Below are 26412 nucleotides of genomic sequence, written 5' to 3'. Positions count from 1 at the left end.
TGTGCAAACTATAACAGCAGCTTTTACTTTCAAGCATGAGATTTTTATAGATCAAAAACATATACTTCATTTGAAAGCATTGAACAAAACATAAAGTCAAACAAATTCCAAACATGAGTAACTTCCCATAAAAACATATATAACAAATATAAAAGGGAGCCTGTAGGCAACGGATACATAAACCAAACTAGGCCAACAGAACTGTATTCCTTTTAAACCTAAATATCTGCTACCAGCTGCACTTCGTAATACATGAACTGCACCAACATGCAATCGATTTGGACATAAAAACACCGTTACTACACTAGTAGCAGCTAGAAATGCATTTTTACGAGATCAGTCGCCTCGTAAGCCTGACTAAAGCTGTGCATAAAGAATAAATAAAATGGTACATTTCCTGATGACACTCTTGAATAGGAAAATAAACAAGGACCTGTAGGACACGAAGCGTACAATACAAAAAATGATGAGCAGTGCATAGCAAAAACTGTAATTTTACAATCTCAACCATAGTTAATTGACAAATAGCAACACAGCTACAGGTACACTGTACTGTAGATGAGTCAGGAGATCACCATAACATCCCCTGTTCCCTGGAAAAGCAGGGAATGGCCATTTATAGTAGGATGTTTTTTTGTTTTTTTTCTCCCTACATGCATTTGACATTAATTCATTCAGCAGCCACACACTTGCTGAAGCCGGGCCGTGTTCACAACACTCGAGAGACACTTGACAAAATGCAGAACTATTAGCAGAAGCAAACGGCTCAGCTGCCTCTGTACCGACAGGAACAAGGCATTCCACCCACAGATGATTTCTAAGCCACATCTCACCATGTGCTGATGTAGTTAGTGTGAAGGGTTCTAAATTATGTTTTGTAAATAAATATGTGTCATTGAATAAATTTAGAGTCCTCGCAGGCAGAAAAATTACAATGCTGATGCTGACTCAAACCTGATGTTTAGAGGCTTTCTGATTTGACAGATTGCAGTGGTTATGTATGATCAGGATCGAGTCCAGTTGGGATGTGATGACCGGAGTCTAAATCCTAACGGCATTAACCACAGAAATGACTGACTGATCCTCAAAGAGAATTTAGAAATGTAATTTGCAAAGGACAAAAGTGAACAAGAGCTGGTTGTGGATGACTTTATCTCCCTGTGTATGGAGTTAAAAAAACATGTGTTTTATCATAACTCCTATAATAGATGCCCTTTAAATTCACAGTAGGATAGCTGACCACATATGTAAGTCCAGACCAGCAATGTTTGGAAAAAAAACCTCATATCTACTTTTTTTTTTTTTTATATATAAATCAAATCATGCCGTATGGGAGGCAGTGAGCACACTACTGTATGAACTGTCTGGCTCTGTACACGCTAACTAAACTACACTTGTGAATCCCCTTGCTTCTAGATAACTGCCGTCTGTCTACATCTATGCTTAATCTTTACAATTTTCAAATGTTATCTGATAGAAAATATAAACTTCATATAGTCAAGTAATCTAAATATCCAGACCAGTCGATTTTGTGACTTGAAACGAAATGTATCTTTTACTATCTGCTGTGTCATGTTTGTGCTAAAAAGCTGGACATACAGCTCTACCAGCACCTGAAGTTACAGTAATGTACCACACGGGGCACTCACTAGCCGTGACTATCGACTAATAGATTCAGTGCATTTCCCTTCTGTTTGCTATAGATGACGTGGTCTCTGTTCCCGTTGGTCCGAGTGTCTCTGTGTGTGATCTTGGCACTTTGGTTGTGGAGAGCAGAGTGAAAATGGAGCCGACCGGCCTGTCTGTTTAGCCCAACGTCCGCCCACGTTTCTTGCTTCTACCAGGCCAGAGGGGAAGAGAGTCTGGGGCTTCTGGGGTTTTCTGGAGTCTGGGTCTCACTGAGAGCTCTCTGCAAGACCAAACCAATAATCACATGAGATTTATGTTCATTTTCCTGTATTATTTTCAGATTTTGAGCACATTTGGTTATTCCACAGACGGCAGCACTGTAGCACTTAATCACTTCCTAGCTGCAGGCTGCTGTCAGTCTGTGTGTGAGCTCTAGCTGAAAACCTGAGATGTCCAAATATGAGCTTCTCACCTGCAGGAACAAGTCAAATTGCTCCAAGCTACTTCCATTGACAGTTGAGGAGAACAGTAACGTATTAGCTCACCTCAAACTTGCACATGAACTCAGCAAAGATGCCGAAGAAGGACTCTGTGTTGGCGGACTTGCTGTCCTCTCCAAAGTAAGAGGCCACCTTAGAGAACTCCTCCATGACTCGGGTCTGCAAGGACTCCAGAGACTGGATTGCAGGGTGGCTGTTCTCCAAAAAGCTCTGTGGTGTAAAAGATCCCACATTAAAGAGGCACACCGCCCATGTTTACACATCAAAGTCAGTTTCCATGCGGAGGAGTTCTTCTCCTGAACTGAGCTGTATCCCATCTCAGTTACATGAAGTCTATTATTCAGAACAAACTTAAATAGTGCGAATAGTTTTAATAGGTATGAATTTCAAAAGTAGCATAGCATGTTGAAAAAAGCTATAGTATACTATGTTGCAAAAAGTGATAATAGTATAGAATGTTGGAAAAAGTCTTATGTCTATAAAAAAAGTTGTAGTATATCGAAAAAACTCATGAAAAAGTGCTATGAAATAAACTTTGCTAAAATAAAGTCATAGCATAGTATTTCGAAATGGCCATTAAAAATGCATTGTATGTATAAAAAAAAAGTTATAGTATACTATGACTTTTTCATTTTGTGATCTGAATGATAAACGTATGAAAAAAGTTGACATTCTCATAAGAGGTCTGTCGTGTTCTGTAAATTTTCTAAAATAAAAAGTAGTCAAAGTAATTAAAAATGTCAAAAAAGTAATAAAAATCAAATTATAGTACGACGAAAAAAAAAAAAAGTCATAGTATAGTGTGTCGAAAAAATCACTTATCGAAAAAAGTAATAGTGTAGTACGTTAAAGTCAAACAAAGTCATAGTATTGTACATCTAAGAAAATGTGGAAGACCATGCAAATACTGTAGTTCCTATTTGCAGCATTGCTAAACACTGAGACAGCTTGCCACAGAAAAGTTTTTTGAAAACAGTCAAACAGAAAAAAAGTATTCTTACAGACTGAGCTATAACGATGGTTAAAGGTCACAAAAAAGTCTGTGTATAGCGTGCCGAAAGATTTAATAGTATAGAATTTCAAAAAAAGTCATAATATGGTATGTCAACAAGTCATAAAAAGTCATAGTATGGTATGTCGAAAAATTCCACAGTATAGTGTGTCAAACAAATCATGAAAAGTCATAGTATGTTGAAAGAAATTACTAAACGGTCATAGTAAAAAGTCAAAAGAAAACATGATTTAAGCTCTTGATGGGAATCAGAGGCTCGACCTTTGAATCTGAACCTGTCTTCTTACAAGCTGAGCTATACCAATATGTCAACAAAAATCATGAACAGTCATAATATGGTGCGTTGAAAAAGATTCATAGATTAATATAGTAAGGTCCATGAACATGCATGTGTACTACTTTGTGTTTGAAGTGGATTATATTTGAAGCTGTTGGCGTACGCTCATGACGGAGGCAAAGTGGTCCTCGGAGGTGGGCGGGATCTTAAGACAGGCCTTCCTGATGTCCAGGATGGTGGAGTGCAGATCACTCAGCTCTGCTGTGATGGCCCTTTGGTTCACTGAACAAGAAATATGAGGTGATGACTTACCAACACATGAGCATTAATGAAATACACGGTTTAATGAGCAGGGAAATGTGTAAATCCGAGTTTATAACAACCAGGTTGTCATAAAGACGCGCAGTACATTAAAACAGTCCAATGAACAATATGAATCAACATTCAATTAGATGCTTTTAGCAAAGTTTCCCTGTCCTGCAATGACACCCAGCACATTGTGTGCTGTGTAGAAATGAGCATTTCAAAGGATGGAATGACTACATGCTGCTACCAAATGATCTTCAGGAAGGAGAAAGCAGCTCTGGTGCTGCAGGGGCATCGTACCCTTGGCTGCCAGGGGCACTGTGACCAGGTCTCTGGAGAAGTTGAGCAGCTCGGGGAAGTGTTCGCACAGAGACTTGGCCAGAATGTGCAGAAACGTGGATTTCCCGTCTACTGTTTTGGTCGTGCTCAACTGCAAGATAGAAAAGAAGAGACTGAATGTTTAAAAAACAAACAAAATGAAGATAATATAATGGGGCTGAAGCGCAGGTGTTATTGCTGTACCTCGGTTAGGAAGTTGATTTTAAAACTGGTTGTCCTGTGGCTCTTGGGCTGACCATTGTTGAGGTAATTCCCCATTGCAAGTACAAACTGTGGGCAAAACACAACTTAATTACCATTATTAATACAAAAACTGATAGCTTTATATTCTTTTTTTTCCCCCTGTTCTAGAAGTGTACCTCCAGTATTTTGGCCAGTTTCTTGCTGCTCTTTAGCTCCACCGAAGCCTTGTAGATGTAATCGTATGCAACTTTCATCTCCTCCGTCCTCTCCTGCAGGGTGGTCTTGAAGTGGAGGCTCCGCAGACGGGTTTTATACTCGGGCACCGTCAACATCTGACACACACAAAACAATCGATCAACTCAAATCAGTCCATCACATAGGGCCATATTGAAACTGTTAGGATTTTGCTCCAAATGATCACAAAACAGTGTAATTGAGAAAAGTAGTTATTTTGCACATTACAATTTGCAAATTTTTGTCTTGTATTCTAAGGGAAAAAAAGGGAAGGGAATTTTCACAGTTCAAAGCATTTCGCTATTTTTTAAGATTAATAATCATGACATCATTCCATGTGACAATGAGGAACCATGCTAAATAATCATGATTTTAGTATTGACCCGAATAATCGCAACAATGATCATCAAGGAGCCCTTAAAATCTTGTGTTTTTTGTGTTCTTTGTGTACCTGGAAAATGAACTGGTCGGGCTCGCTGAGTTTGGCTGGGTCCTGTTCAAACTGCTCAAACTGTTTGACCTCTTCGTCGTCCGGGGCGTAGAGCAGCAGCTGCTTGATGTGAGCGGGCTCCAGCCGGTCGGTCGTCATGTTCAACAGGATCTGACGCAGCTCGGTGGTGGACAGCTTCAGGTGGGCGATGAGGATGGCTGTCGAAAGGGGGGGGGGGGTTAGGTCAGTGTAAAGAGGTTATAGAGAGGATCCCTGTGTTCCCGAATGCAGACACTTTTTACTTTTAGCCCCCTTTGGTTATGTGTAATCATGTTTCTGTGATGCCAGATTAATTATTAAATCCAAAATCTCAGTGTAAACCTGATAATTAACAACATCAAATCAAAGAAAAACTAACTAATTATGGGTGATATGGTGATAATAGCTTAACAAATCCTTCTTACACAGAGAATTGAACCCATCATCCCCAGGAGGGACATCTGATTATCTTGAAGAGAAGTGACTTAGCAAACAACATGTTTTTATTGCCAAAATAAAGTAATTTTATCTTTTTTTACAGTTCATTTTCTTTTGTTATATAGTATGTTATTTGAAGTCCCTGTATAAAAGGGCATTTAAGATATTACCACTAAGAAATAAATCCTAAAATTAAGAAATACCACGTTTATATGTTCATATATATATATGTACATCAGAAACCTTAATAAATTAGAGACAATGTGCTTTTTACTTGTATTACAGTATTTTACTGTTGCTTTTGCTTTAAATTGCAAACCTCCTAAAACAAAAGTTTTTTTTTTTAATCAGAGCATCAAGTTTATCACTCAATTTTTATCAGTGTTGCATTTAAAAATAGAATCTATTTATCTCATCTCATATATAGCTGTTCATTTATTTGGTCACACTTTACTTGAAGGCATCTACAGCAGCGTGACATGACACAGCCGTGACACATGAACCTTAACCATAACGTTTCATGACAAAACTAAATAACACGTTCATGACAGTGTGATGTCACTCTTACGTAGATACCTTTAAGTAAAGTGTAACCATTCATTTACATCAAAACTGTTTTATTTCCTCAAAGGATGTACAAATAGCATAGCAGAGTTAATGATTTCACTTGTCATTACTGTTAAATGAATTACTCACTGTATTTATATCAGCCTCCCATCTGGGCCCTGCTCTTTAAAGGGGCCTCAGGCTAACGTGCTCTTATTTGTAATTAACTAATTGGGTTCTTTGAGCAGTTTGAGTATTGATTTGCATCGTGGATGCAATTCTCTTGAATGCGCGAGATGCACTCTTATTTTGAAATAAAGGAAAAATGAAGTTGAAATCATGATCAGCAGATATGAGTGCTGATCATGTGATTGCATTTACACATGGTAGGTGTGATAGGAAGCCTCCCAGCATGCATTGGGGCAATAGATTCAACATAATAAGTGTCATTTAATGTGTTCCTGCATTGTTACTGTCATCACTGTTAAATGGATCTTAACCTGTAAAGAACTACTTCTGATGTTGATGCATTACTGATCCCATGGATGTATTAAGAGAGAGCCTGGTACAACTTTGTAATGAGACATCAAGAAAAGGGTAGAGAGTAGGGTAATTATACTCTGAATTATGAAGTGGAACTTGTTGTTACTCTTGTTTTTGGATCAGCAAGGGAAGACACGTTTTCATCAAGAGAACATATTTATTCTCTCAATCACAGGAAGAAGAGGATGACAGCACTGAGTAGGGCTTTGCCGCTCGTAATGTGGAACTGAAGAAACACGGCAGCAAGAAAGACATTTTACAGTAGAAGAAGAAACTGATACAGCAGGTAAACCAGTATCACAGACACAAGTACAGCATTGTTGACAGTTATCTGGACCATGATCTGATCTCCATACATGAATTCATATGCAGATACAGATGGCTCTCCTTCTTAGATTCATAATGAAAAAGTGTTGTAATTAGGATTTTAAATTAGAGCATGCAGGTTATTCAAACATCATAATCTGTTGGTGAATTATTATCACAATTCAATTTTAATAATATAGATACATCTGTACCTATACATGGGGAAATACATAGAAATATATAAAACAACATATGTATATATATATGTATATATATATATATAAAACAAAATAGACTTTGGGATATTGTGAGCAAAAAGATTCAGACTGTTTGAAGACCAATGGAGGCACAACGTACTGTACAGTATGTCATTTCAAAATAAAATTAAAGAACTGAAAATAGTTTGTGCAAGAGCTGCTTTTTACTAGTTTAGTTTAGTGGGTTTCCTTTTTTATAACCGGCTTCCAATGATCAATAAAAAGTATCTTTCATGTTCATTGGGACCCGCCACCTATCTTGCACCAACATCACTTGTTGTCTGGCCACGTTCTCTGCTAACATCGAACTGTTCACCAGTAGAACGTAGAACAAAATAACACCAGTAACGATACAGGAACACAGGAAATGGCCCTTGAACATATTGCCCCAGTTCATGCTGGGAGGGTTACCAACACACATACGTCATTACATGATGTGCAATCATATGAACGCTGATCACGGTTCCAGCGCTCTACGGTTATTTCAAAATAAGAGCACTTATTTAAGATAACTACATACAGGATTAACACATCCATTCTCAATCGTAAAGATCCAAATTAGCAGGATGAGATATAACAGGATGGTTCTTTTAGCCTGATAACAGCAAGTTAGCCTAAATTAGTTACATTTACAGAACAGTTTGGAAAAAGTGAAGTCAAGAAAGCAAAATGACAATAGCCACCTTTTTTGAAAACAGTGCATCAAGTTCAAACCTGCAGTCATTTGTCTGTTATAAACATAATATAATTACCAAAATATGTGTTTGTTTATTGCTCAGTAACTTTAAATCTATTATGTGATTTACATCAGGTCATAGATTTCCATCCGCCTTACACCTAATGTAATGTTATGTTTCCTGTACAGACACCATGAATTGAAAAGCTTTTTGTGACAAAATCCAATCCTGTCACGACTGCAGTGATGTCACCACAGGCGATGACCTATGTGTAACCTGAATTGGAAATTGCATAGTGTTTCTCCAACATTGACAAAAATAGTCGCACTTTTGTAGAGTAAGAGAGCCAATTGTTGTTGTTGTTCGGGCTTTGAGTCTCTCCTGACATGCTGCACTTCACTCTGTTTTCATTTACATTAAGAATATCGTGAGCCGACATGACACTTCAGAGTTCAAGGCCTGCACTTGCGTTTTGTAAACCCTTTTTTTTAATGTAATATTTGTGTGGAAAGAATTGAGAATTGTGTGGAGAGATCCAGCAAGCATTGCAAGTGAATGCATTTGAACTTGCAGTCTTAAAGATCCCATATCATGCTTATTTTCATTTTCATACTTGTATTTTGCGTTGTTACTAGAACATGTTCACATGCTTTAATGTTTAAAAAACACATTCTTTTTCTCGTACCTATATTCACCCTTTGTCTGCTAGCTCCATTTTCGTGCCTGTCTCTTTAAGAACCCCTCCAGATAACCCCAGTCTGCTCTGATTGGTCAGTGTTACCGGTCTTCCGCATCTACGCTCTCTGAGTCTCTGCACCGTCATTGCAGCTGGCGTGCGATTGTTATAGCGCTGCAGCGGCACTTTCTACCTACAAATAGTATATATGTGACATCACAACGGTACGGAAGTCTCATTTAAAGTCATAGTTTCTGAATACGGCTGTGTGCATTTCTCTGTGGATTGAGCGTTTTGATACTTACACACTATTTAAACAGCACATCAACCTGCTTTATTATCAAAAAAGACATGGACATTTGACTTTCTACAGTATGACACCTTTAAAACATACTGTAGTTGGCAGAAGAGCATCAAGTCAATCAAGGAAAACTGTAGTGTTTTGCACTTTGAGATTTTAGTGAGTCAGGGCAGTTTTTCAAAGCAATCGTAAAACAGTGCAATATGTGTTATTTTGTCATCATATCACAGACCTAAAAACATAGACCTTTTTAGGTGTGACCTTCGGCCATGTTTTTGTGGTACTCACAGGCGTTGTAGGCTTTCTTATGAGACAGAATCTCCACCACGTCTTTCTTTTTAAAGTTCTCTGGCAAGAAGGCTGGCTCTGGAGGAGAGACTGATAATATTAACAACGGTTTAAGGATGTGTTCTCCAGGCACCGGGATCAACAAACACACACACACGCACACACACACACACAGTGGGTCTATGTAGCAGGTGGATGCGTTAATAACACAGCTCTGCCATTTGAGTCGCTAAAGGCCAAAACATCTTATATCTACAATAAATAACAGTAAGGTGTGTGTTTCCTCTGGCAGAGCTGTGTAATTACTGAGCTCTGTCAAGTAATGAAGGAGAGGAGTGGGGGGGTATGGTGCCTTATGGAGAATGGATTTGATGAACAGGTGAATGAAGCAGCTCCAAAACAGGTTATGGAGAACATCAAAACTGTAAAGGTACAAACAAAACAGAAGATGTCAAACGATAATCACTTTCACAGTAAAATAGTCCTCTCCTAATTCATTTGATGGTACATTGTCACTGCATGACATCCAGCGTGATGTATATAAACATATGATGATGATGGTGCAGTATGATGAAGGGTGATCACATGTACACGACTACTTACTAGATCGGCGTTGAGTCCCAAAGTGAAGATCGAGGTCCAAGAACTTCACCATGTCAGTGAGCTTGTCATAGTCTGAGTCCTCTCCAAGCTAGACATAGAACAAGAATACAGTCTGTACCAGACGTGGGGGACTCCAGTCACATTACGTGACTCGAGTTAGACTCGAGTCGCAAATTTTAGGACTTAAGACTTGCTTGATGAACGTTCATAAAAAACATTGACAATAAAGTAATCTGGTCTCTCTCTCTTTCCCTCCTTCCTCTGAATCACGTCCCTATCCCATAGGGATTTTTTTACCTATAAACATTTAAATAAAATAAATAAATAATATTTAAAACCAATACCAATACAAATATTTGGTTATTTAAAAATCCGTTATGCCGATATATTGGCTAATGTTTATTTAATAAAAAAAATAGAAACGCCCTACAAAACATAAACAGATTTCCCTAACATAAGTTATTTGTAGATATTTATGAATTCCCACTAAAATATAATGATATTAATTTGTTTTATGGTTACAACAGAACAAAGGAACATCAAAATTTATAAATTCTGATAAATAAAATGTATGAAAATACAAACGTAAGATATGAAACTTAGAGTCCTTTGAACAAAAACCCATTAACAAAAAAGTGTTGCCAACAGGAACGTTGTAGGTCGCCCTCTGGTGGACAAACTATGCAACGTCAACGCTCATAACGTTGTTGACTGTCCGTTTTTATCTTTTTAAATATTCATTTATCGGAATCATTTATTTGTCATTATAAATGATTCTGGTGAATGAATATTTATTAGTCGGGCTCTAGTTCAGATGAATGTGGATGCAATGGCTTTTTTATACTGGGTAGAAATAAATGCAAACAAAACTATAACCACTGTCTTTAGCTTGTTTAAAAATGTAAACCTTTGTATAACTTGACTTGTAATTTGCTCGACCTGCTTGATTTTCAAAAAAAATGACCTGGACTTGCTTGAGACTTGAAGGTTGAGACTTGCCTGTGTGCTTTACTTCCATCTCTGCTCTGTACTCTTCAAAGACAGAGTTTAAACTTTGCAACAAATTTACAAGATGCTGTCGAAACATTCAAGATTTGTGCTTCGATGCGCCCATGACTCATCAGAGACACAACAGACTGAGTGAGAAGGTCTTTCCAAATATGGGAAGAGAATTGTAGGAGTGAAAAAAATCACAGCCAAGGTGGGAAGATTCACAAGTCATGATATTGTTTACTGTATTTACTGTATGTAAGTTTTCTTCAGACAGAACCATGCATGTTTCTTCAAATCACATCTTATCTAAGACTACTGTGACAGGCTCACCTGACCCCATATGGTTCCCTCGGAGTTCTCCACCTGTTCCCAGCGCAACCTTTTTACACTCATGTGGTTGGTGTCCGAGGCGTGGTTGCCTGACTTGGGCAGCGGAGGCGGGTCACAGGGAGGGGGCAGAGGTGGAGGTGGGGGCGGAGGGGCCTTGGGGATCAAAATATATATAGAGATGTTTATTTTAAGTCAAAGTTCCCAAGTTTTGTTTAAAGATATTTAAGTCAGTAAATATTGTTCAGCTAACAAGCTTTCACCAAGAGAGTTGGGAGCACTGTGTTAAAACGGTGGTAGAATTATCTCCCCACCACATGCCAAAACGTCAGGGGATGCAGCACTCATAGTTTGATTTTAATACTCTTATAAGCAGAGATTGTGTGGGTGCGTGTGTGCGTGGGTGCATTGGTGCTGCCGACCCAGGACCCCAAGAGAGAAACTTGACGAGAAGGGGGCCCCTGCAAAAGTAAAGTTGCAGATAGATGACTTAAATGTGCTCTAAGCAATGGCATACGTTTTTTAAGCTACAACATTTTTTTGTCACATACAGCAAACATCTCCTCACTATCCGCTAGCTGCCTGTCCCCTGAACACACTGTCAAAATAACCAACAAGAAGGATTTGGTTGAGTCCTGGACGCGCATTGTGGAAGTATCCTACGTGCTAAAGCTACTGCAATGATGGCTATTAATATACAGTGGGGTTCAAAAGTTTGGGCTTTTTGGGCAAAATTTGTATTAATGTGCATAAAGAAGTCAAGAAAAGATGGAAAAAAATATCCAAAAGACATCAAATGACAGATTTGTATAGTATGTCACAAAAACTTAGATTTTTATTTCCATCATTTACACTTTCAAATTAAGAGAAAACCAAAAAATGGCATCTGCAAAAGTTTGGCCACCCTGCAGAGTTTATAGCATGCACCGCTCTCTTTGGAAAGCTGAGACCTGACAGTGTCATGGATTGTTCTCAATCATCATCTGGAAAGACCAGGTGATTTCAATCTTAAGGTTTTAAATGCCCAGACTCATCTGACCTTGCCCCAACAATCAGCACCATGGGTTCTTCTAAGCAGTTGCCTAGAAAACTGAAAGTTAAAAAATAGTTGACGCTCACAAAGCAGAAGAAGGTTATAAGAAGATAGCAAAGCGTTTTCAGACTCCAATATCCTCTGTTCGGATTGTAATTAAGAAATTGTTGTCATCAGGAACAGTGGAGGTTAAAGCAAGATCTACAAGATAAATATCAGACAGAACAGCTCGCAGGATTGTGTGAAAAGCAAGTCAAATGATGGAAATAAAATAAACTTTTTGTGACATACTACACGAATGTCTAATCTGTTATTTGATGCCTTTTGGAGATTTTTCCATCTTTTCTTGGCTTCTTTATGCACATTAATACACTTTTTTACCTGGGGTGCCCAAACTTTCCGACCCCACTGTATTATAGGCTGGAACACTGTTTGAAGGTGTTGGTTGGCGCAGTTTGTTATTGTTGCCATTTGTAGACCCTGGGCTGTCTACAGAGGCCGCGTGTTTTTTACAGTGTGCTCAGGAGACAGGCAGCTCGCGGACAGTAAGGAGATGTTTGCTCTATGTTACAAAAAATTACCGCACATGATAGTACGTTACTAAAATGTAGCTGTTCTTATCATCATCATGATGTCAATTCTTTTCTGCAACACTACTGTTGCTAGGCTCTCACTGCTGTGTCATTAATGCACTCTCCATGTTTCAAGTTTCCGTGATTTTTCTGGTCTGGCTTGAAAATAGTGAGGTTTGGAGCAATTTTTATTCATACTACTAATTCTCATAATGTTTTAAAAACTACAGTAAATGCATATGTTACCTGTTGTGTCTGCTGTTCCTGCTTTGGGGTTTCGTAGGTTTTGGTATGACTGGGGAGGGTGGAGTAGGAGGCTGGAGGCTTGGATTGCAGCGGGGAGCCCGCAGGGCCTTGAGTCTGACATTGGGACGAGCTGTGATCCTGGAGGGAAGACGGCAGCGGACCCTGATAGCTGTGTTGGTGGTGGAGCTGGTGGTGCCTTTGGAGGACGAGCTGGCTCTGTCTCAGCGGATGAGGGGAGGGCTGGGGGGACGGATGCAGGATAGGCTGCGGCTGACTGAACTGCCGGGGAAGGTAGCAGGGGCGGGACGGCTGGGAGGAGCGCAGGGTGCTGGAACCCAGGGCGCTGTGGCCGTGCGAGAGGCGGGTGGTGGTGGTGGTGATGGTTGTCTGGAAGCGCTGATGAGTTTTCTCTGCTTCTTCTCTGGTGGGGAGCACATTGTGTAGAGGAGAGCGGTTGGACAGGAGGGTCCTCAGAGGGGGCGGCGGAGGAGGGATGATGGGGTGCTGCGGCTGGAAGGGCATTCGGCTGCGGGGGACGTGCTCAGGGGAGAAGCGGACTGGTGGCACAGGGTCAGTGAATTGAACAGGGGGTGGTATCATAGCCTGGAAAGGTGGGGGAGGCGGGGGGCTCTGGGTGGGAGGTGGAGGGATGAGTTCCGATCCTGAGGAGTAGCAGGGAGAGGAGGCCTCATCGCTGCTACTGTGATCACTGCTGCCACTGCTGAGGCGCCGGGGCATGAAGCTCATGTCCTGCTCCTCTTGGAAACTCATCTGGAGGGAGGAGAGGGGCACCATTACACCTGGTAATCCCAACTTTCCCCTCCACATGCTCTAATAAAAAAAAATGCATTGTGCCTCTTTGTAGCTTTACAATCTTGCTTATCAATCTGAAATCTTTCTCTTTTTTAACCTACTTATAGGACAAAAAATGCTACACAAAAAAACACATGCACTTAAATACTATCAGTACTCCAACCAAATCCATCTATTTATGGACGACAAGAAATGTGATGTAAAAAGAGTAAAGTTTACTGTAAAATACTGAAAGGTCTGAGAGTCTTACTTATTTTAAAACTGATCTCTTAGAGTCTAAGAGATCAGTTTTAAAATACCCATTCCCCACAAAACCAACACAAAACAAAACCGCCCTGCCAAAGGCGGAACATGAGTTAACGTCATCCAGCATCTTATTATAACCTTAGATAAATAGACTATACTATATAACTGAGTATCATGTTACTTACAGGCATCCCTCTTCTTCTGAAACCATGACAACCACCTTGATATATCTGTTCATGTGACACAAGTGTTCATTGTAGCGTACATTAGAGCTGCTCTAATGTAAACATGCAACACTACAACGTAATTACTTTACTTAAATGTGAATTTGCTTATTATGTGACTATTATCAGACTGCACAGCAGACCCAGGGTATTGCTTTACAGTAAAAACAAATAATGCTTAAAAACAACTTGAAATCACCTTAAAATAAAAACATGTACTCTGTGTGTGTGTGTGCATTATTACAGCTGAGGATGCAGTATACTGGAGGCACGTCTTCCTCACCTCCTCATAGTCATTCTCTCCGTGTACAAAGTCATCCACCAGAGTGACCCGGTGGCCCAACTGCTCGCTCAGAGAGTCCAGGAACTTGTCTGTGTCCCGGCTGCGAGGCGGGCGGGAAAAGGTGAACAGCTTCTTGCGGCGGGTCAGAGTGTTGGGGCCATCCGAGGGCTGAGGAGAGGCGGGGGGGCTTTCCAGGCTGACGTAGGGGTTGGAGTCCACACTGCTCTGGTGGTGGATCTCATACACAGGAGTGGGGAGAGGCTCTTTCCAAGACAGGGAGAGGCCGGATTTTCGGCTACCTTTAAAGAATGGAAATCCAAGACCACATTATGCTACTTATTCCCTCAAGAAATCATGTGTGACATTCTTGGCTTTGTTGTGACATTGGGTATCCGTTCATCTGAGAGGTTACCTTGGCAACAAAAAGATAAACTGCAGGCTTGTGGTTGAACAAATGAAGACTGTAGATTTTGAATGGTTTCTAACCTATATACATTCAGTGGTTCTCGTGTTATGGTCACATGATTAGATTGGTAAAAGCAACCAATTTAAACATTCAAAAGTTTATATGTTTTGTATGTTAAATCAGCCATAAACACAAGGCTGGAGATGAGAGGATATGTATTTCCGTAGCGTGAACATTACGTCAGTGGATGTAATGCCATGCCTGTCACCTTTAATGACCACTGTCCATCACATTAGCATTGTTCCCCATTCTGCAGCTTGTGTTTACAGCAAATCTAACGTGACTTGAACGTAGCATCAGCTAATGAGGCTCAAAGTGATGCAGTTTTCATTCCTGCCAAATACTAGTCATTTACTAATTCAATAAGTCATTCTGCGAAATACATCAAGCCTAAATGAAAGCGGCTGAGAACCAACGATGAAAGCATGTGTCTGAAAGCATGAGCACATTGTGTGTGTGTTTATATGTGTGCAGGTGTGCATGTGTGTTTGGGCGTTTGTGTCAGCCCCAGAGTACCTGATAGAGGGGGGAGTGTGAGGGGGGAGAGAGAGCGCCCGTAGGCCTCAGTCTGTCCCGGCCTCTCGGGCTCTGCTGAGGAGCCCCCCCGCAGTGGTGACACACTCTTCCCCACGTACACGTTCTCCAGCTCCGTGTACACCCCTGTCATCTACGGGTGGAGGCATGATCAGCTGGTTAGCACACAATCGCTGCGACACATTCGCTTTGAAGGCCGGCTGCTTTTAAAGCTTTTCAGGAACAATTTGCACAGCGCAGGTTAACTGCAGCCACAAATCAAATCTAATAGGTTTTGAATTGCAGTCATCTCGGGCAGACCTTCAAATGATGTGCGGCCGGAGAGCACAGATTACATAACTAGCATTCATTGTGCCAGTTGCTTAACAGCTTGGTGCTGAAAAGCTGCAGTTATACCTACATGATTAAGGTCAGGAGACTCGGGGAAGGAGGTTCCATCTCCCGACTGCCTTTCCTCCGGGCTCCCGGATTCATCCACATGAATTCCTAAAGCACAACAAGGCATGAACAGTGACACATGGACGTAAGCCTCCTCCTTCCATCCACCCCCAGCCAAGAGGGGAGAGAGGATGAAGCAGAGATGAACAGCGTGGAAAAGCTTGGCTCCTGGTGGAGGAGTTAGCAAATGGTTGATGTAAAACAGGGGATGCCCATGAATGAAATCTGCTGGAAATTAACATTGAATGTGTTTCCAACCTGATAGAGTGAGGACACTATCAAAGGCACAGCTGAGATATGGAGTTAATGTATGAATGTAGAATAGCCATTTCTGTCTAATGTAGCCTTTAAATATCCACAGAGGATTTGCTGAGCACACTTCTTTTTATCAACGGTCTAACAATTAGACACATTTCCATCCAGGAGCTGACCAGTGCATTTGCAGCTCTGAGTAGTTCATCTGGAGCGACTGGGGCTTAGATGCCTTGCCCAAGGGAATATTATTAGTACAGTAACTGTCGCAGGAAGCAGTTTATAGTACAATCAAAACTTATACTGTTATTGCATGTCCAGGGATCCCAACCCCAACAAAGATGCAATAAAACTGAATAATGTTAAAGAGGAGATTTCATAAGAAAAGCAAATTAACCCACCCACTTTACAGTCATTGTTAAAACTGTTAATAACTGATTTTCTTGGGCCGCTTGGGGGAAGCAACAAGATGGGACCACAATGCTGACATGATCATATCATCAGGAGAGGTTTTTGATCCAGAATTGAGCGGGAAAGCGACAGAAACCTTGTAATAAACCCGACCAACCCTGTGGAGATTGCACTGATTTTGTGCTACAGGGCAGTAAATCCCTGTTCTTGTTGTGGTCATGTGCAGCGTACCCATTCCCAGGTGAGTCCCGATGATGCAGTCGTCAGAGCTCCTCTCTCGGACGATGCCGCGATAGGACGACCCCGTCACACGCATGGAGCTGCTCCGCCGGTGGTGCTCGGGGCCTACGTCAGGCTCCAACGCGACTGCAAAACACACACATACAGCATTGCGTTTTTGTTATTTACAAGCTAGTTATACACAGCTGCTCTTTTGTGCCTGAGTTAATCTAATACCAGGTGATTAATAATAGCTTGATTTTCAATCAAATCCAATAAGCAACTTGATTGTGTGCTGAAACTGTACGTGCCGAGTTTCCACGTTGTGTGTTTATGCCTCACCAGTGCTCTTGAAACCCAGGAAGCGTGACAGCTTGCCTTGGCAGCGCTCCTGTTCATCGTACGTCAGTAGCTGGGAGATGAACTGCCAGATCAACTGTTTGGCCGGAGTGTCCAACACCGGGAACACATCTACTATCAGAGTGTCCACATTCCTGCAATCATAACACACACACGTACAAACACACACACACACAGTGCATCCTTATATAACATACACACATCTTTATATAACCAAACATGCCCTTGCTTACTGCTGGTTAGCATATGATGTAAGGATTTAGCATTGGTTTGGATTCTTTGCATCTGTAAGGACACGTATAGCTGAGAATGAAATACAGGATGAAAAGAGATGCTGAAAAGGTAGGAGGATATGGTACACTACCGTAGAAGGCCTTCGGAGGTTTATACTGTATGTATGTACTGTAAAATGTAAAGGGTAATTTGCTCATAATCATGCAGTATCACATGCCTGCATCATCTGCAAAGATATTGCCCCATCCATCCCTTTTGATTTGCTTTTTTTTACTGCTTTTTTCTCTCACTCTCCTATCACCATCATTAACTCCACGTGTCTCTCTTTCGTCTGCATAAAGATATATTGAGTATGCTAAAAGAAATGTTTCCCGGGCAACAGCTACACCTATGTCAATAAATGCTAATTAGTTAACAAGAGTCTTGCCACAGACAGTTGGACAAGCTGAGAACTGAATTTGTAAGCTACATTCTTTCCTGCTATAGACTGCAGACTGTTGTTTTTCTTACTCCTCATACATCCTTCCATGCCCGCTGTCTACTACTCCTTTTAATCGACCCACTCTCTCCCTCCGTCCCACTGACCTGTGCTGGAAGAAGGTCTCCAGAGCCTTGCAGACAGTGTACCTCTCCTGGATGGTGAGCAGGTGCTCCAGCTGCTGGCTGAAGGTCCGGCCGTGGACTTTGATGCTTGGCGGAAGAATCTCCGCCACCCACTGCAGAGAACTGAGGGCTGGAGACCTGGACAGCGGGCAGAGGGGGAGATTGCCATTAGACTGTTAATTCATACATGTATTCTTTCATAAATGTATTGTACAAAGTATTGTTTCTCCTTTGACATCTTTATTGAAAAATGCAGCGTCACTGTTGACGGAGGGGTCTGATGTTAGTTTGCTTGTAGATACAGACCATGAGCTGCTGAAAATGTCAGGTTTGTTGGTGCGGTGTGTTAACCTGGAGCGCGGTAACGTTGTGGGGGCCAGGCTTGGAGACTCTTCCGGGTCGGTTTGGTCTGAGGAGTACTCAGACGGACCCTCCTCCACCACCAGAGTGGGCATTGCCCCGCTGCCCTGCAGCATGGACACCACCTTCTCATGGGAACAGTTCCTACGAAGAGACACACAGAGAGGGAGAGAAAGAGAGAGGTGAAGAAAGGGAGGGACAGATGTAAATACTGGAGGGTTGATGGACTTTCAGCTAAAGCAGATGGAGTAATGAAATCTACTGCATGACTTCTAACAAACTGAGGACATAATGCAATTCATTTAAGACAGTGGCTGTTCTTTTTACCTGGCACCCTTTAAAACAAGGATATGTCTGCTGTTACAAAGGTCTACCAGTTGTAAACAAACTAACATATTTTTCCATTGTTATTATACGTTGATTCCATACATACACCATACATACGTTCCCTTTGTAAACACAAAGCTGAAAGCTTCAATATATCTTGTACTTTATTTTCTTTCTCTCTCTGGTGAACTACTCCCACTGTTTTGCTGGTTACTTCCTACTGCTGCAGCACTGTGTTATCAGGGAGAACAGCGAAATTACACAGCCCCAATCAAATCAGTACATCAGGCAGCCATGGGAACAGCGCAGAATGAGTAAGACAGTTTTTTTCACACAGAACCGGGTAATATCTTGGTCTTAAATTTCCCTTGGTACACTTTATTTGGCTCAGTGGGTATAAGTACAATTCAACTTCATCCACACTGGATTTCTTATCTGCACTCCTACACTCACTCTCAGAAAATCCAATCAGGCAAAAGGTCAAGAAGTTGTAAAGTCTCCACAAGACAAACAAGACAAGGACTACCCCCTAAAGAGAAGTTTGCGTAAAGGCACGTCAAGAAGTCAAACTTCTAATCCTTATATATATATATAACACTGTATATCTACATACAGTATAAATACATCATACCTTCTTACCTTCAGCCTATTACCCGTACATCTGTCCATGTGTTTAACTTTTCCCAAATTGTTTTCCAGTGAGGTTTAGGATGTGATTAAGTCTGTTTGTTTATAAATTGTACTTGTTTTTACAATCAAATCTTCCATCCATCCCAAAGTAAAGCTACATATGTATGTTTGAGTGTTTATTTCCTAGCTGAGACTTTAATTTCTCCTGACGATGACTGACCTGCAAGCAGCTCAGCTAAGAAACAGTCAAATGATCATTGCAGGGAAAAACACAACCAAAATAAAAGCGTCATGTGTTCTGTGATGGATTATTTGGCACTGTGAAAGATGTTTTTCACGGTAGGAGCAGATGAATTCCCCTGGAGAAAAACAAGCTCTCTCTAAATATACTGCCTCAGTTCAAGAACGTGGACAGGAGGCAAAGACAAAATACTAATACAACTGCTGCTACTAATAATAATAATAATAATAATCCATTAAAGACAAACCTCATGTCCAGTCCATTGAGAAAGAGGATGCGGTCGCCTGTTTTCAGTCCACACTCCTCAGCAGGGCTATCTGATAAGGGGACAAAAAAGATGGTAGGAAAAGCAAAGGGATCCTGTCACAACCTCACCAGCTAACAAGGTCCACTGAACAGAAGGAAAAGATGGTGACTAATGTGATTCTGTCAATCTGACATTCAACAAAGCCCATCAACAAACGAGAAGACCTCCGTGCTAAATTCTTATTAAGTGAGGAAACTGTCAAAACAAATCCCCAGCCACATCAGTTCTGACTACACTGTACCCATCGACCGTCGCCTCCTCATCTGTCAACTCACTGCCACATTTTCCTCAAACTGGATGTCATGTCATTGTTGTTTTTTCCCCACAAAGTTTGGATACAACAAACTCTGCACGTGATAATGTTGCGTGTGCACATTCACGGGCCACGAGACAGACTTTGAATCACGGGAGTGTATTGGTGAAAGCTCTGCGTTCAGATCACGATGAGAGACATGCTATCCGCCCCCACTATCTCCATATCAACCTCCATAAGGCCCACTGAGTCAGTTGGCTCAGGCCACTTCAGCACATGATGGTGGGAGATGATGGTGGGCGGGAACTGTGCTGTCATCATCCACTCACGCACACGCACACGCACACGCACACGCACACGCACACACTATGATCCTTGGAGGAACCTGGCAATTTCCCTCAACAGTAACTTCACAGCCTCTCTTGTCTGCTAATTTTATTTGGAAAAGCAATAACAGTTCATTACATTTATATTATATTTAATAACATTTTACTGCAGGAAAATGACTAAATTGAAGTAATTAACATTTTCACCAAAAGCTCTTAGTAGCAGTTACCCCGACCAATATTTAACAGTTAATTTCATTTTTGTGCCAATAATCTCTCTGGAGCTGCAGCTAGTGGTGTTTCATCCAAACACTCATTTAGCAGTGCAAATATTCCAACTGCGACTACAGCTACCCTACTGATGGCAAAAGAACAAAAGCTGAATCCCCCTTTTTCCAGTCTTGATGCTAAGGTATGCTACCCAGCAGCTGGCTGTAGCTTCATATGTAGCAGACAGACATGAGAGTGGAATCAATATTCTAGTCTAACTCTGAATATACCTGTATTCCCCCTCTGTCTAAAACGCTCCGTTTAAGCGCCTGTCTTTTTCAGCTCCCCTCCCAAAAACCCTGTCTTCTTTGATTGGTCAGCCTTTCCGGATCTTTAGCATCCACACTCTCTGAGTCTCTGCAAGTCATTGCAGCCGAGTAATGACTGTAACCGCGCTGTAGTGGCACTTTCAACCTATCATATCTAAAGTTTCGTTGTGACATCACAACCGTCCAAAGGGCCTGATGGCTCCTTAAAAGGCAACGTTTCTGAAAAAGAGATGTGTGCAGTTTTCTGTAAAATTAAGCTTCTTAATACTTTCACGGTATTTGTATGACACATCTGCCTGCTTTATAACCAAAAAAGACATGAAAATCTCACTCTTTGCAATAAGGCAATATGGGACCTTTAAAGAAATAATGTTGCTATCTCTACATAATGGGATCTCTTATTGTAGCTTAGTTGTGTGTGAATTGAGGATGTAAAAGGATTACAGAGCATGTCAATTTGATAAACTCAAGAAATAAAAAGATAATCAAGGTGAAAACTAAAAAGCTTCTGAGATTCTGTGAAGAAAAATCACAAGTCATGTGTGTGATGTTTATATAATTATTGTATATGTTATTCGCATAAAGTCTTGAATTTGTATTTGCTTTTCTAAATGATCAATTTCTATAAAATAGTGTGGCAAGTGAATGTGATCATTGTAACCTAAAAACAAACAAAATGAATGTAACCGCGTAGCACTGACCGCTTTAAGTGCCTGTTCCTGCATAAAACAGTGCAAGTGTTTACCTCTTAACAATTCATTGGTGAGTCATTCTAATCCCCTCCCTGGTACTTTCATAGTCACAAGAACAACACCTCCTGATCACCTTTAACCCTCAGAGGCTGGCACCACAACGGGCTCCCCCACATAAAATACATCTGCCTTTGCCAGCCAACACAGAACAACGTTTGGGTCAAACCACCACACGCAGAAAGGAGGCATCTATTAGGGATGTACTGTACGGGTTTAAAAATAGAAGCAGTACCTGGGATAACCGAGTCGATGCAGACGGGGGCGTGACCTCGAAGCGTGAAGCCAAAGTTCTTCTTCCCTCGGTAGACACGAATTATCCTGAAAAAAGACCGGAAGTGAGATGAAGAATTAATCAAAAGATAAACAGACAGCATCTTTGGTGTAATTCTTGACTTTTTCTACCAATGAAATAATACATTTGAGCGCAAAAGTTAATTACAAAAAATGTTCCGTCCCAACTTTAGCCAAAACACAATATCATAAAGTTTGTTTTTGTGTCATATTTGGTCAAAAAATGTCATAAAAGAGGGAAAAAGACCAATCAAAAGGTCTCCAAATTGCTTGATTTGTTCATCCAACAGTCCACTGTCTAACATTTGAGACACAGGAGCCAGAGACTGTTTGACATTTGACTGATTTAACCAATAATAAGTTATATAACAATTGCTGTCATTAGTTGTTTCAGCATGAATTGGGACACCATTTAACCATGCTGATGCTTCACAACCGTTCTGTGAATGGACGGGGAGCCCAGCTGTCTCTGGAGGACGGAAGATTCTCTCACTGCTGCTCACAAAGCTCTTTGATCTTCACTTTTGTTTAGATGTGTCACTTCCTGTACGTGGGAGTCTGAACAAGTGGTGTCATGACGTCTGTCTTTACTGCAACCCAACTCTGTGATTTAGGCGGATAAGCTGGCTTTTTGTTTTTTGACACAGCAATCCCAACTAGTGCCACCTCGTTCCAGATCACGCTGCACATCTTTCTCTGTGTTTTATTCTCCGGCTTCCGGCCTAAACAAAAATGATTTAGGAAGTACTCGACATTCAAAAAAGCTTTGACATTTTGCTGATGGTGGTGCTCTGTTTTAATTCCTCCTTGTGGAGGAGTACACAGTGGAGCCTCCCGTAACATCAAAGATGAGACACTCATGTTGTCTATCCACCAGTGTGTTGCCATGGAAATGACTGAAGGCAACACTGCCTCAATATATAAACAGGGGGAACACAAAAAAGACGAAAGTGGGGGGGGGGGGGGAGAGAAAACAGACAGAGATGTTCTTTAATAGCCGTGACAACTGGTTTGTTATGTAAGTAGAGCTAAATGCAGATTGGCGCATTGGGTGTGTGTCTATCTATCTAGCTCCCACCCACCCATCCACCCACACACCCACACACTCACACACACACACACACAAAAAACATAATCAGCATGCCTCCTATTGTTGTGTGACCTCCCAATATGATTACACTTCATATATATCATGCATAATAATAGTTATCGATTATATTATTATAATTAATTTAATTAGTTTGGGTGGGATTGTGGGAGTGTACTGTCACCTCTGTTATCCTGCAATAAGTCCACTGTGGTGTTATTAATTTGAGAGTTGTGTAATTAGCATGTTAGTGGGTGGGGAATCGGAGGTCAGGGGCTCGAAAACAGCTCAGGAGTGACATGTTCAATAGATGAGGAGATGGAAACAAGTAGATGGCCGTTTCAGTTTAAAGGTGACGTGGTTATTTGGTTAAATGAAAACTGTGACTGGGCACTTTCTGACTTATATTTTAGGGTGTAAAAACATCTTAATCAAAACAAATGTAGTGTTTGCTAATTGACGAGACCCAGAGGGAAACACAAGCTTTAGGATGGAAGTGGAGGGAACCTGGGGATGACAGGAAAACAGTAAGGATGGAAAAAGAGACACACTTTTACACACTTTCAAAACATCCTGCCTGTAAACGTCTGAATAATAAAGTCAATCTTTAGCTGCTGCATTATGTGTGGTATCTTAAAACAAAGCCAAAGTGACTCCTTAAACATCGTATCTCATACATGTGGGCTCACCTCTGATTGGGTCCGATGGGGGGATGCGCGGGTATTCCAGAGACGGACTTCCTTAAGCCCCTGTCTCTCTCCCCCTCCCCCCTCCCCCCAGGTTCTCCATCTCGGGGCACCGAGCTGGCCCTTTTGGACCCGTGGTGGCGCTCGGAGTGATCCTCGCTCCGACTGCGCCGGATTCTGCCATGGGACTCGCTGATGCTCTTGCTGCGACACAGCCGGTTGATCACGTTCTGGGACACGGCCTCGTCAAAGCGCTGCCGGTGCTTCTTGGGAATGAAGATTCTGGCGAACATGTTGGCATGTGAGGGAAATAAAAAGGTTGTGATGTTAGTTTTTGTCCACAAGAGTCCAAAAAAGAAAATAGGACGGAAAGAAGATGAATCTACATCCCAGATCCACCTCGATCCATTTTGAGTCCAGAACCAAAAACGTAGGATTCCAGTGGAATTGAAAACACTAAGTCAACCCTCCAGCATGAGCAAAGATTACAAAGTGAAGGTGCTGTAATAGTCTTCACCATCGCAGTCAACACTAATCTAAATCAACAGGCTCCACCTTTCAAGACTTAAAGAAAAAGGCTTTTGATGGACAGGTGAGGGGTCTGTCCTCCTGGACATGCCTGCTGTCCCCATAGACGAGAAAAAAAAGAGAAGTTGAAAGGGAAGCCAGAGAGAAAGGATCTTTTTCCTAGGAGAGAGAGCGTGAGGAATTCTTGGCGTCACTCCCTACTTGCTGGTGTCTCACTGCAGCAGCGTGTGGTACCAGAGACAGAACACAGCAAGAGGAAAAGATGTGGGAGTGAGTGAGCGAGAATGGGATTTCTCCTCCGCTATCGCTCTCTCCTGCTCTCTGTCAACAGTATGTAATTCTCTCTCTCTTGCTCTCCTACACTTCCTTCCACGCTTTCCCTCTGTGTCACTCCGCCAGCGAGAGTGCAGAACAGGAAGCTTTCATCATCTTATAGATCTCAGACCTTACCAATTAGAAAAAGACACTCAACATACTTTTTGGTTTGTTTTTTGGCTTTATGAGGTAAAAGACCTAATCAAAGCGGCACTCAGTAGGTGGGTAGAATTTAATGGAATTGATCATTCTCATTTAAAATTAAGAGTCCAGTATTTTTCCAGGAGCTTTATCTCTTGTTAAAAAAAATACCCATCTAGACGTTGAATTGTCTTATGTTTTCTTCAAGAGGGATTCCAGAGATTTTGTATTGCACGTCCATAACATTGAGGGACTCACAAGCAAATGGTCCAAATTGGTAGCGCACCGCCCAAGCCATGCTGACTTTTAGTCCATAATATGGTTCAAGCTCCAAAAATGCTGGAACCCACAATTCCCATAATGCAACTTCATATGTTCCAGATGTTTCATTACACTCTCCCTGCATTTTGATAGGGAAATCGGTCCCATCCAATGCGCCGTACACATGTGGCACGAGGTGCGTGGTGGAGTTTTGGTGCGCTGTAGCCTGTGCCACAGCCATGTCAGGTAAACTGATGAATTGGGTCAACAGCTAGAATCGCATGACTCTGCACAACGCGTATATACAGCAGTGAATGGTTGTCTCGCCGACACCAAACGCCTCTGCCTCAACCGTGTATTCTGCACAGTTGGCCAACTTGTACAATGCTACCTCACTCTATTTAGCCAAAGAACTTACTGCAGCTTCTAAACTCTTGGATTTAGCAAGCCGGTTTGCTTGCTTCCAAACTACGCTTTGCACAGTCTTGATTAATCGCTTTAAACCAACTAATTTGAAATGCTTCTAAAATTGCTAATTGCTTAAAATTTGCTTGACAATTAGATGGAAACGTGACTACTGACAGTATAGCCAAAAATTGGACAAAGAGTTTGAATATGTTTCCAGACAAGTTGTGACATTGCAATTTGTATGTTCTTTTATGTTTTTTCCGATACCTTACCTTGCAGAAAGACAAACTTCTCAAAAGTTACCACTTTTATTTAACATTATAACCCAAAATTCTAATGTTAAATTCTGTCTATATACAAGCAGCCAATGTGAAAACTGTCTAAAATTGGCAAAATTAAGATTTAGATTACAAACTATCTGATTAAAGACTATGTAAACGTGAAAACGGGGTGGCAGTAGCTCAGTCCGTAGGGAGTTGGGTCGGGAACCAAAGGGTCACTGGTTCAAGTCCCCCATATGGACCAAAAAGAGTGTGGATTGGTGGCTGGAGAGATGCCACTTCACCTCCTCGGCACTGCCAGGTGCCCTTGATCAAGGCACCGTACCCCCCCCAACCGCTCAGGGTGCTGGTTCAGTTGGCAGCCTACTCACTGTGACATCACTCCATTAGTGCATGTATAGGTCCTGAGCATGTGTGTGTAATCCAGGCCTGTGTGTGATTACTAACAAAGTGTGTAGACAGAATGTAAATTTCCCCACTGAGCATTAATGAAACAAATTTAAATTAACAAATCTGATTTGAAGTTCTTTAGGACACTATGTTGCTGATACATTCTGCTCAAAAAGTATTGATGTTCGATTCCAAGCCCAGTAAACAGACTGAAACACGCATTTTGTGGCGCCATAAACTAGCAAAATGTCAAAGAGGGTTGATGAATGTGGAGTGTACATGCTGTTTCATACTGAGGGCTAGCTGTTTACCAAACAACAGTGCCGACTATGAGAACAAAACGAAATGAGTCGTCCCCCGCACACAGGGACTCAACTGACAACAGAAAACAGTTCATTCATGTGATCACAACTGCTGCAAAGAGACAAGGCAACCACCCACACATGCGTGC

At 41.4% G+C, this 26412-nt stretch overlaps 1 protein-coding gene across 9 annotated transcripts in view; it reads right to left on the bottom strand.

The window, feature by feature from the left end:
• The window catches only part of grid2ipb (glutamate receptor, ionotropic, delta 2 (Grid2) interacting protein, b), a 52206-nt gene that overhangs the window by 11226 nt on the left and 14568 nt on the right, over positions 1–26412 (bottom strand). Inside the window, exons 6-27 of one of the 9 annotated variants that reach the window (XR_004655051.1) lie at positions 23641–23919; positions 21806–21891; positions 19644–19713; positions 18190–18342; positions 17821–17976; positions 16984–17135; positions 16654–16788; positions 15722–15807; positions 15304–15454; positions 14283–14620; positions 14000–14044; positions 12756–13526; positions 10908–11060; positions 9585–9672; positions 8982–9071; positions 4932–5128; positions 4423–4578; positions 4247–4333; positions 4025–4154; positions 3582–3700; positions 2175–2339; positions 1075–1909 (exon numbers count right to left, since the gene is read on the bottom strand). Coding sequence is in view for 7 of the 9 variants with exons in the window: in XM_034860411.1 (XP_034716302.1) it covers positions 1838–1909; positions 2175–2339; positions 3582–3700; positions 4025–4154; positions 4247–4333; positions 4423–4578; positions 4932–5128; positions 8982–9071; positions 9585–9672; positions 10908–11060; positions 12756–13526; positions 14000–14044; positions 14283–14620; positions 15304–15454; positions 15722–15807; positions 16654–16788; positions 16984–17135; positions 17821–17976; positions 18190–18342; positions 19644–19713; positions 21806–21891; positions 23641–23919 (3679 nt within the window). In the remaining 2 variants the exon portion in view is untranslated. Of the gene's footprint in view, positions 1–21; positions 1910–2174; positions 2340–3581; positions 3701–4024; positions 4155–4246; positions 4334–4422; positions 4579–4931; positions 5129–8401; positions 9072–9584; positions 9673–10907; positions 11061–12755; positions 13527–13999; positions 14045–14282; positions 14621–15303; positions 15455–15721; positions 15808–16653; positions 16789–16983; positions 17136–17820; positions 17977–18189; positions 18343–19643; positions 19714–21805; positions 21892–23640; positions 23920–26412 lie in introns of those variants that run through there. The other 8 variants (XM_034860411.1, XM_034860407.1, XM_034860408.1 and 5 more) reach the window with 8 other exon arrangements.

The sequence above is a fragment of the Etheostoma cragini genome, chromosome 21, assembly GCF_013103735.1.
Source record: "Etheostoma cragini isolate CJK2018 chromosome 21, CSU_Ecrag_1.0, whole genome shotgun sequence".
In the NCBI taxonomy this organism is placed as follows: Eukaryota; Metazoa; Chordata; class Actinopteri; order Perciformes; family Percidae; genus Etheostoma; species Etheostoma cragini.
The sequence above is the reverse complement of the archived record's forward strand: the minus strand, read 5'-3'. Positions and strand labels throughout refer to the sequence as shown.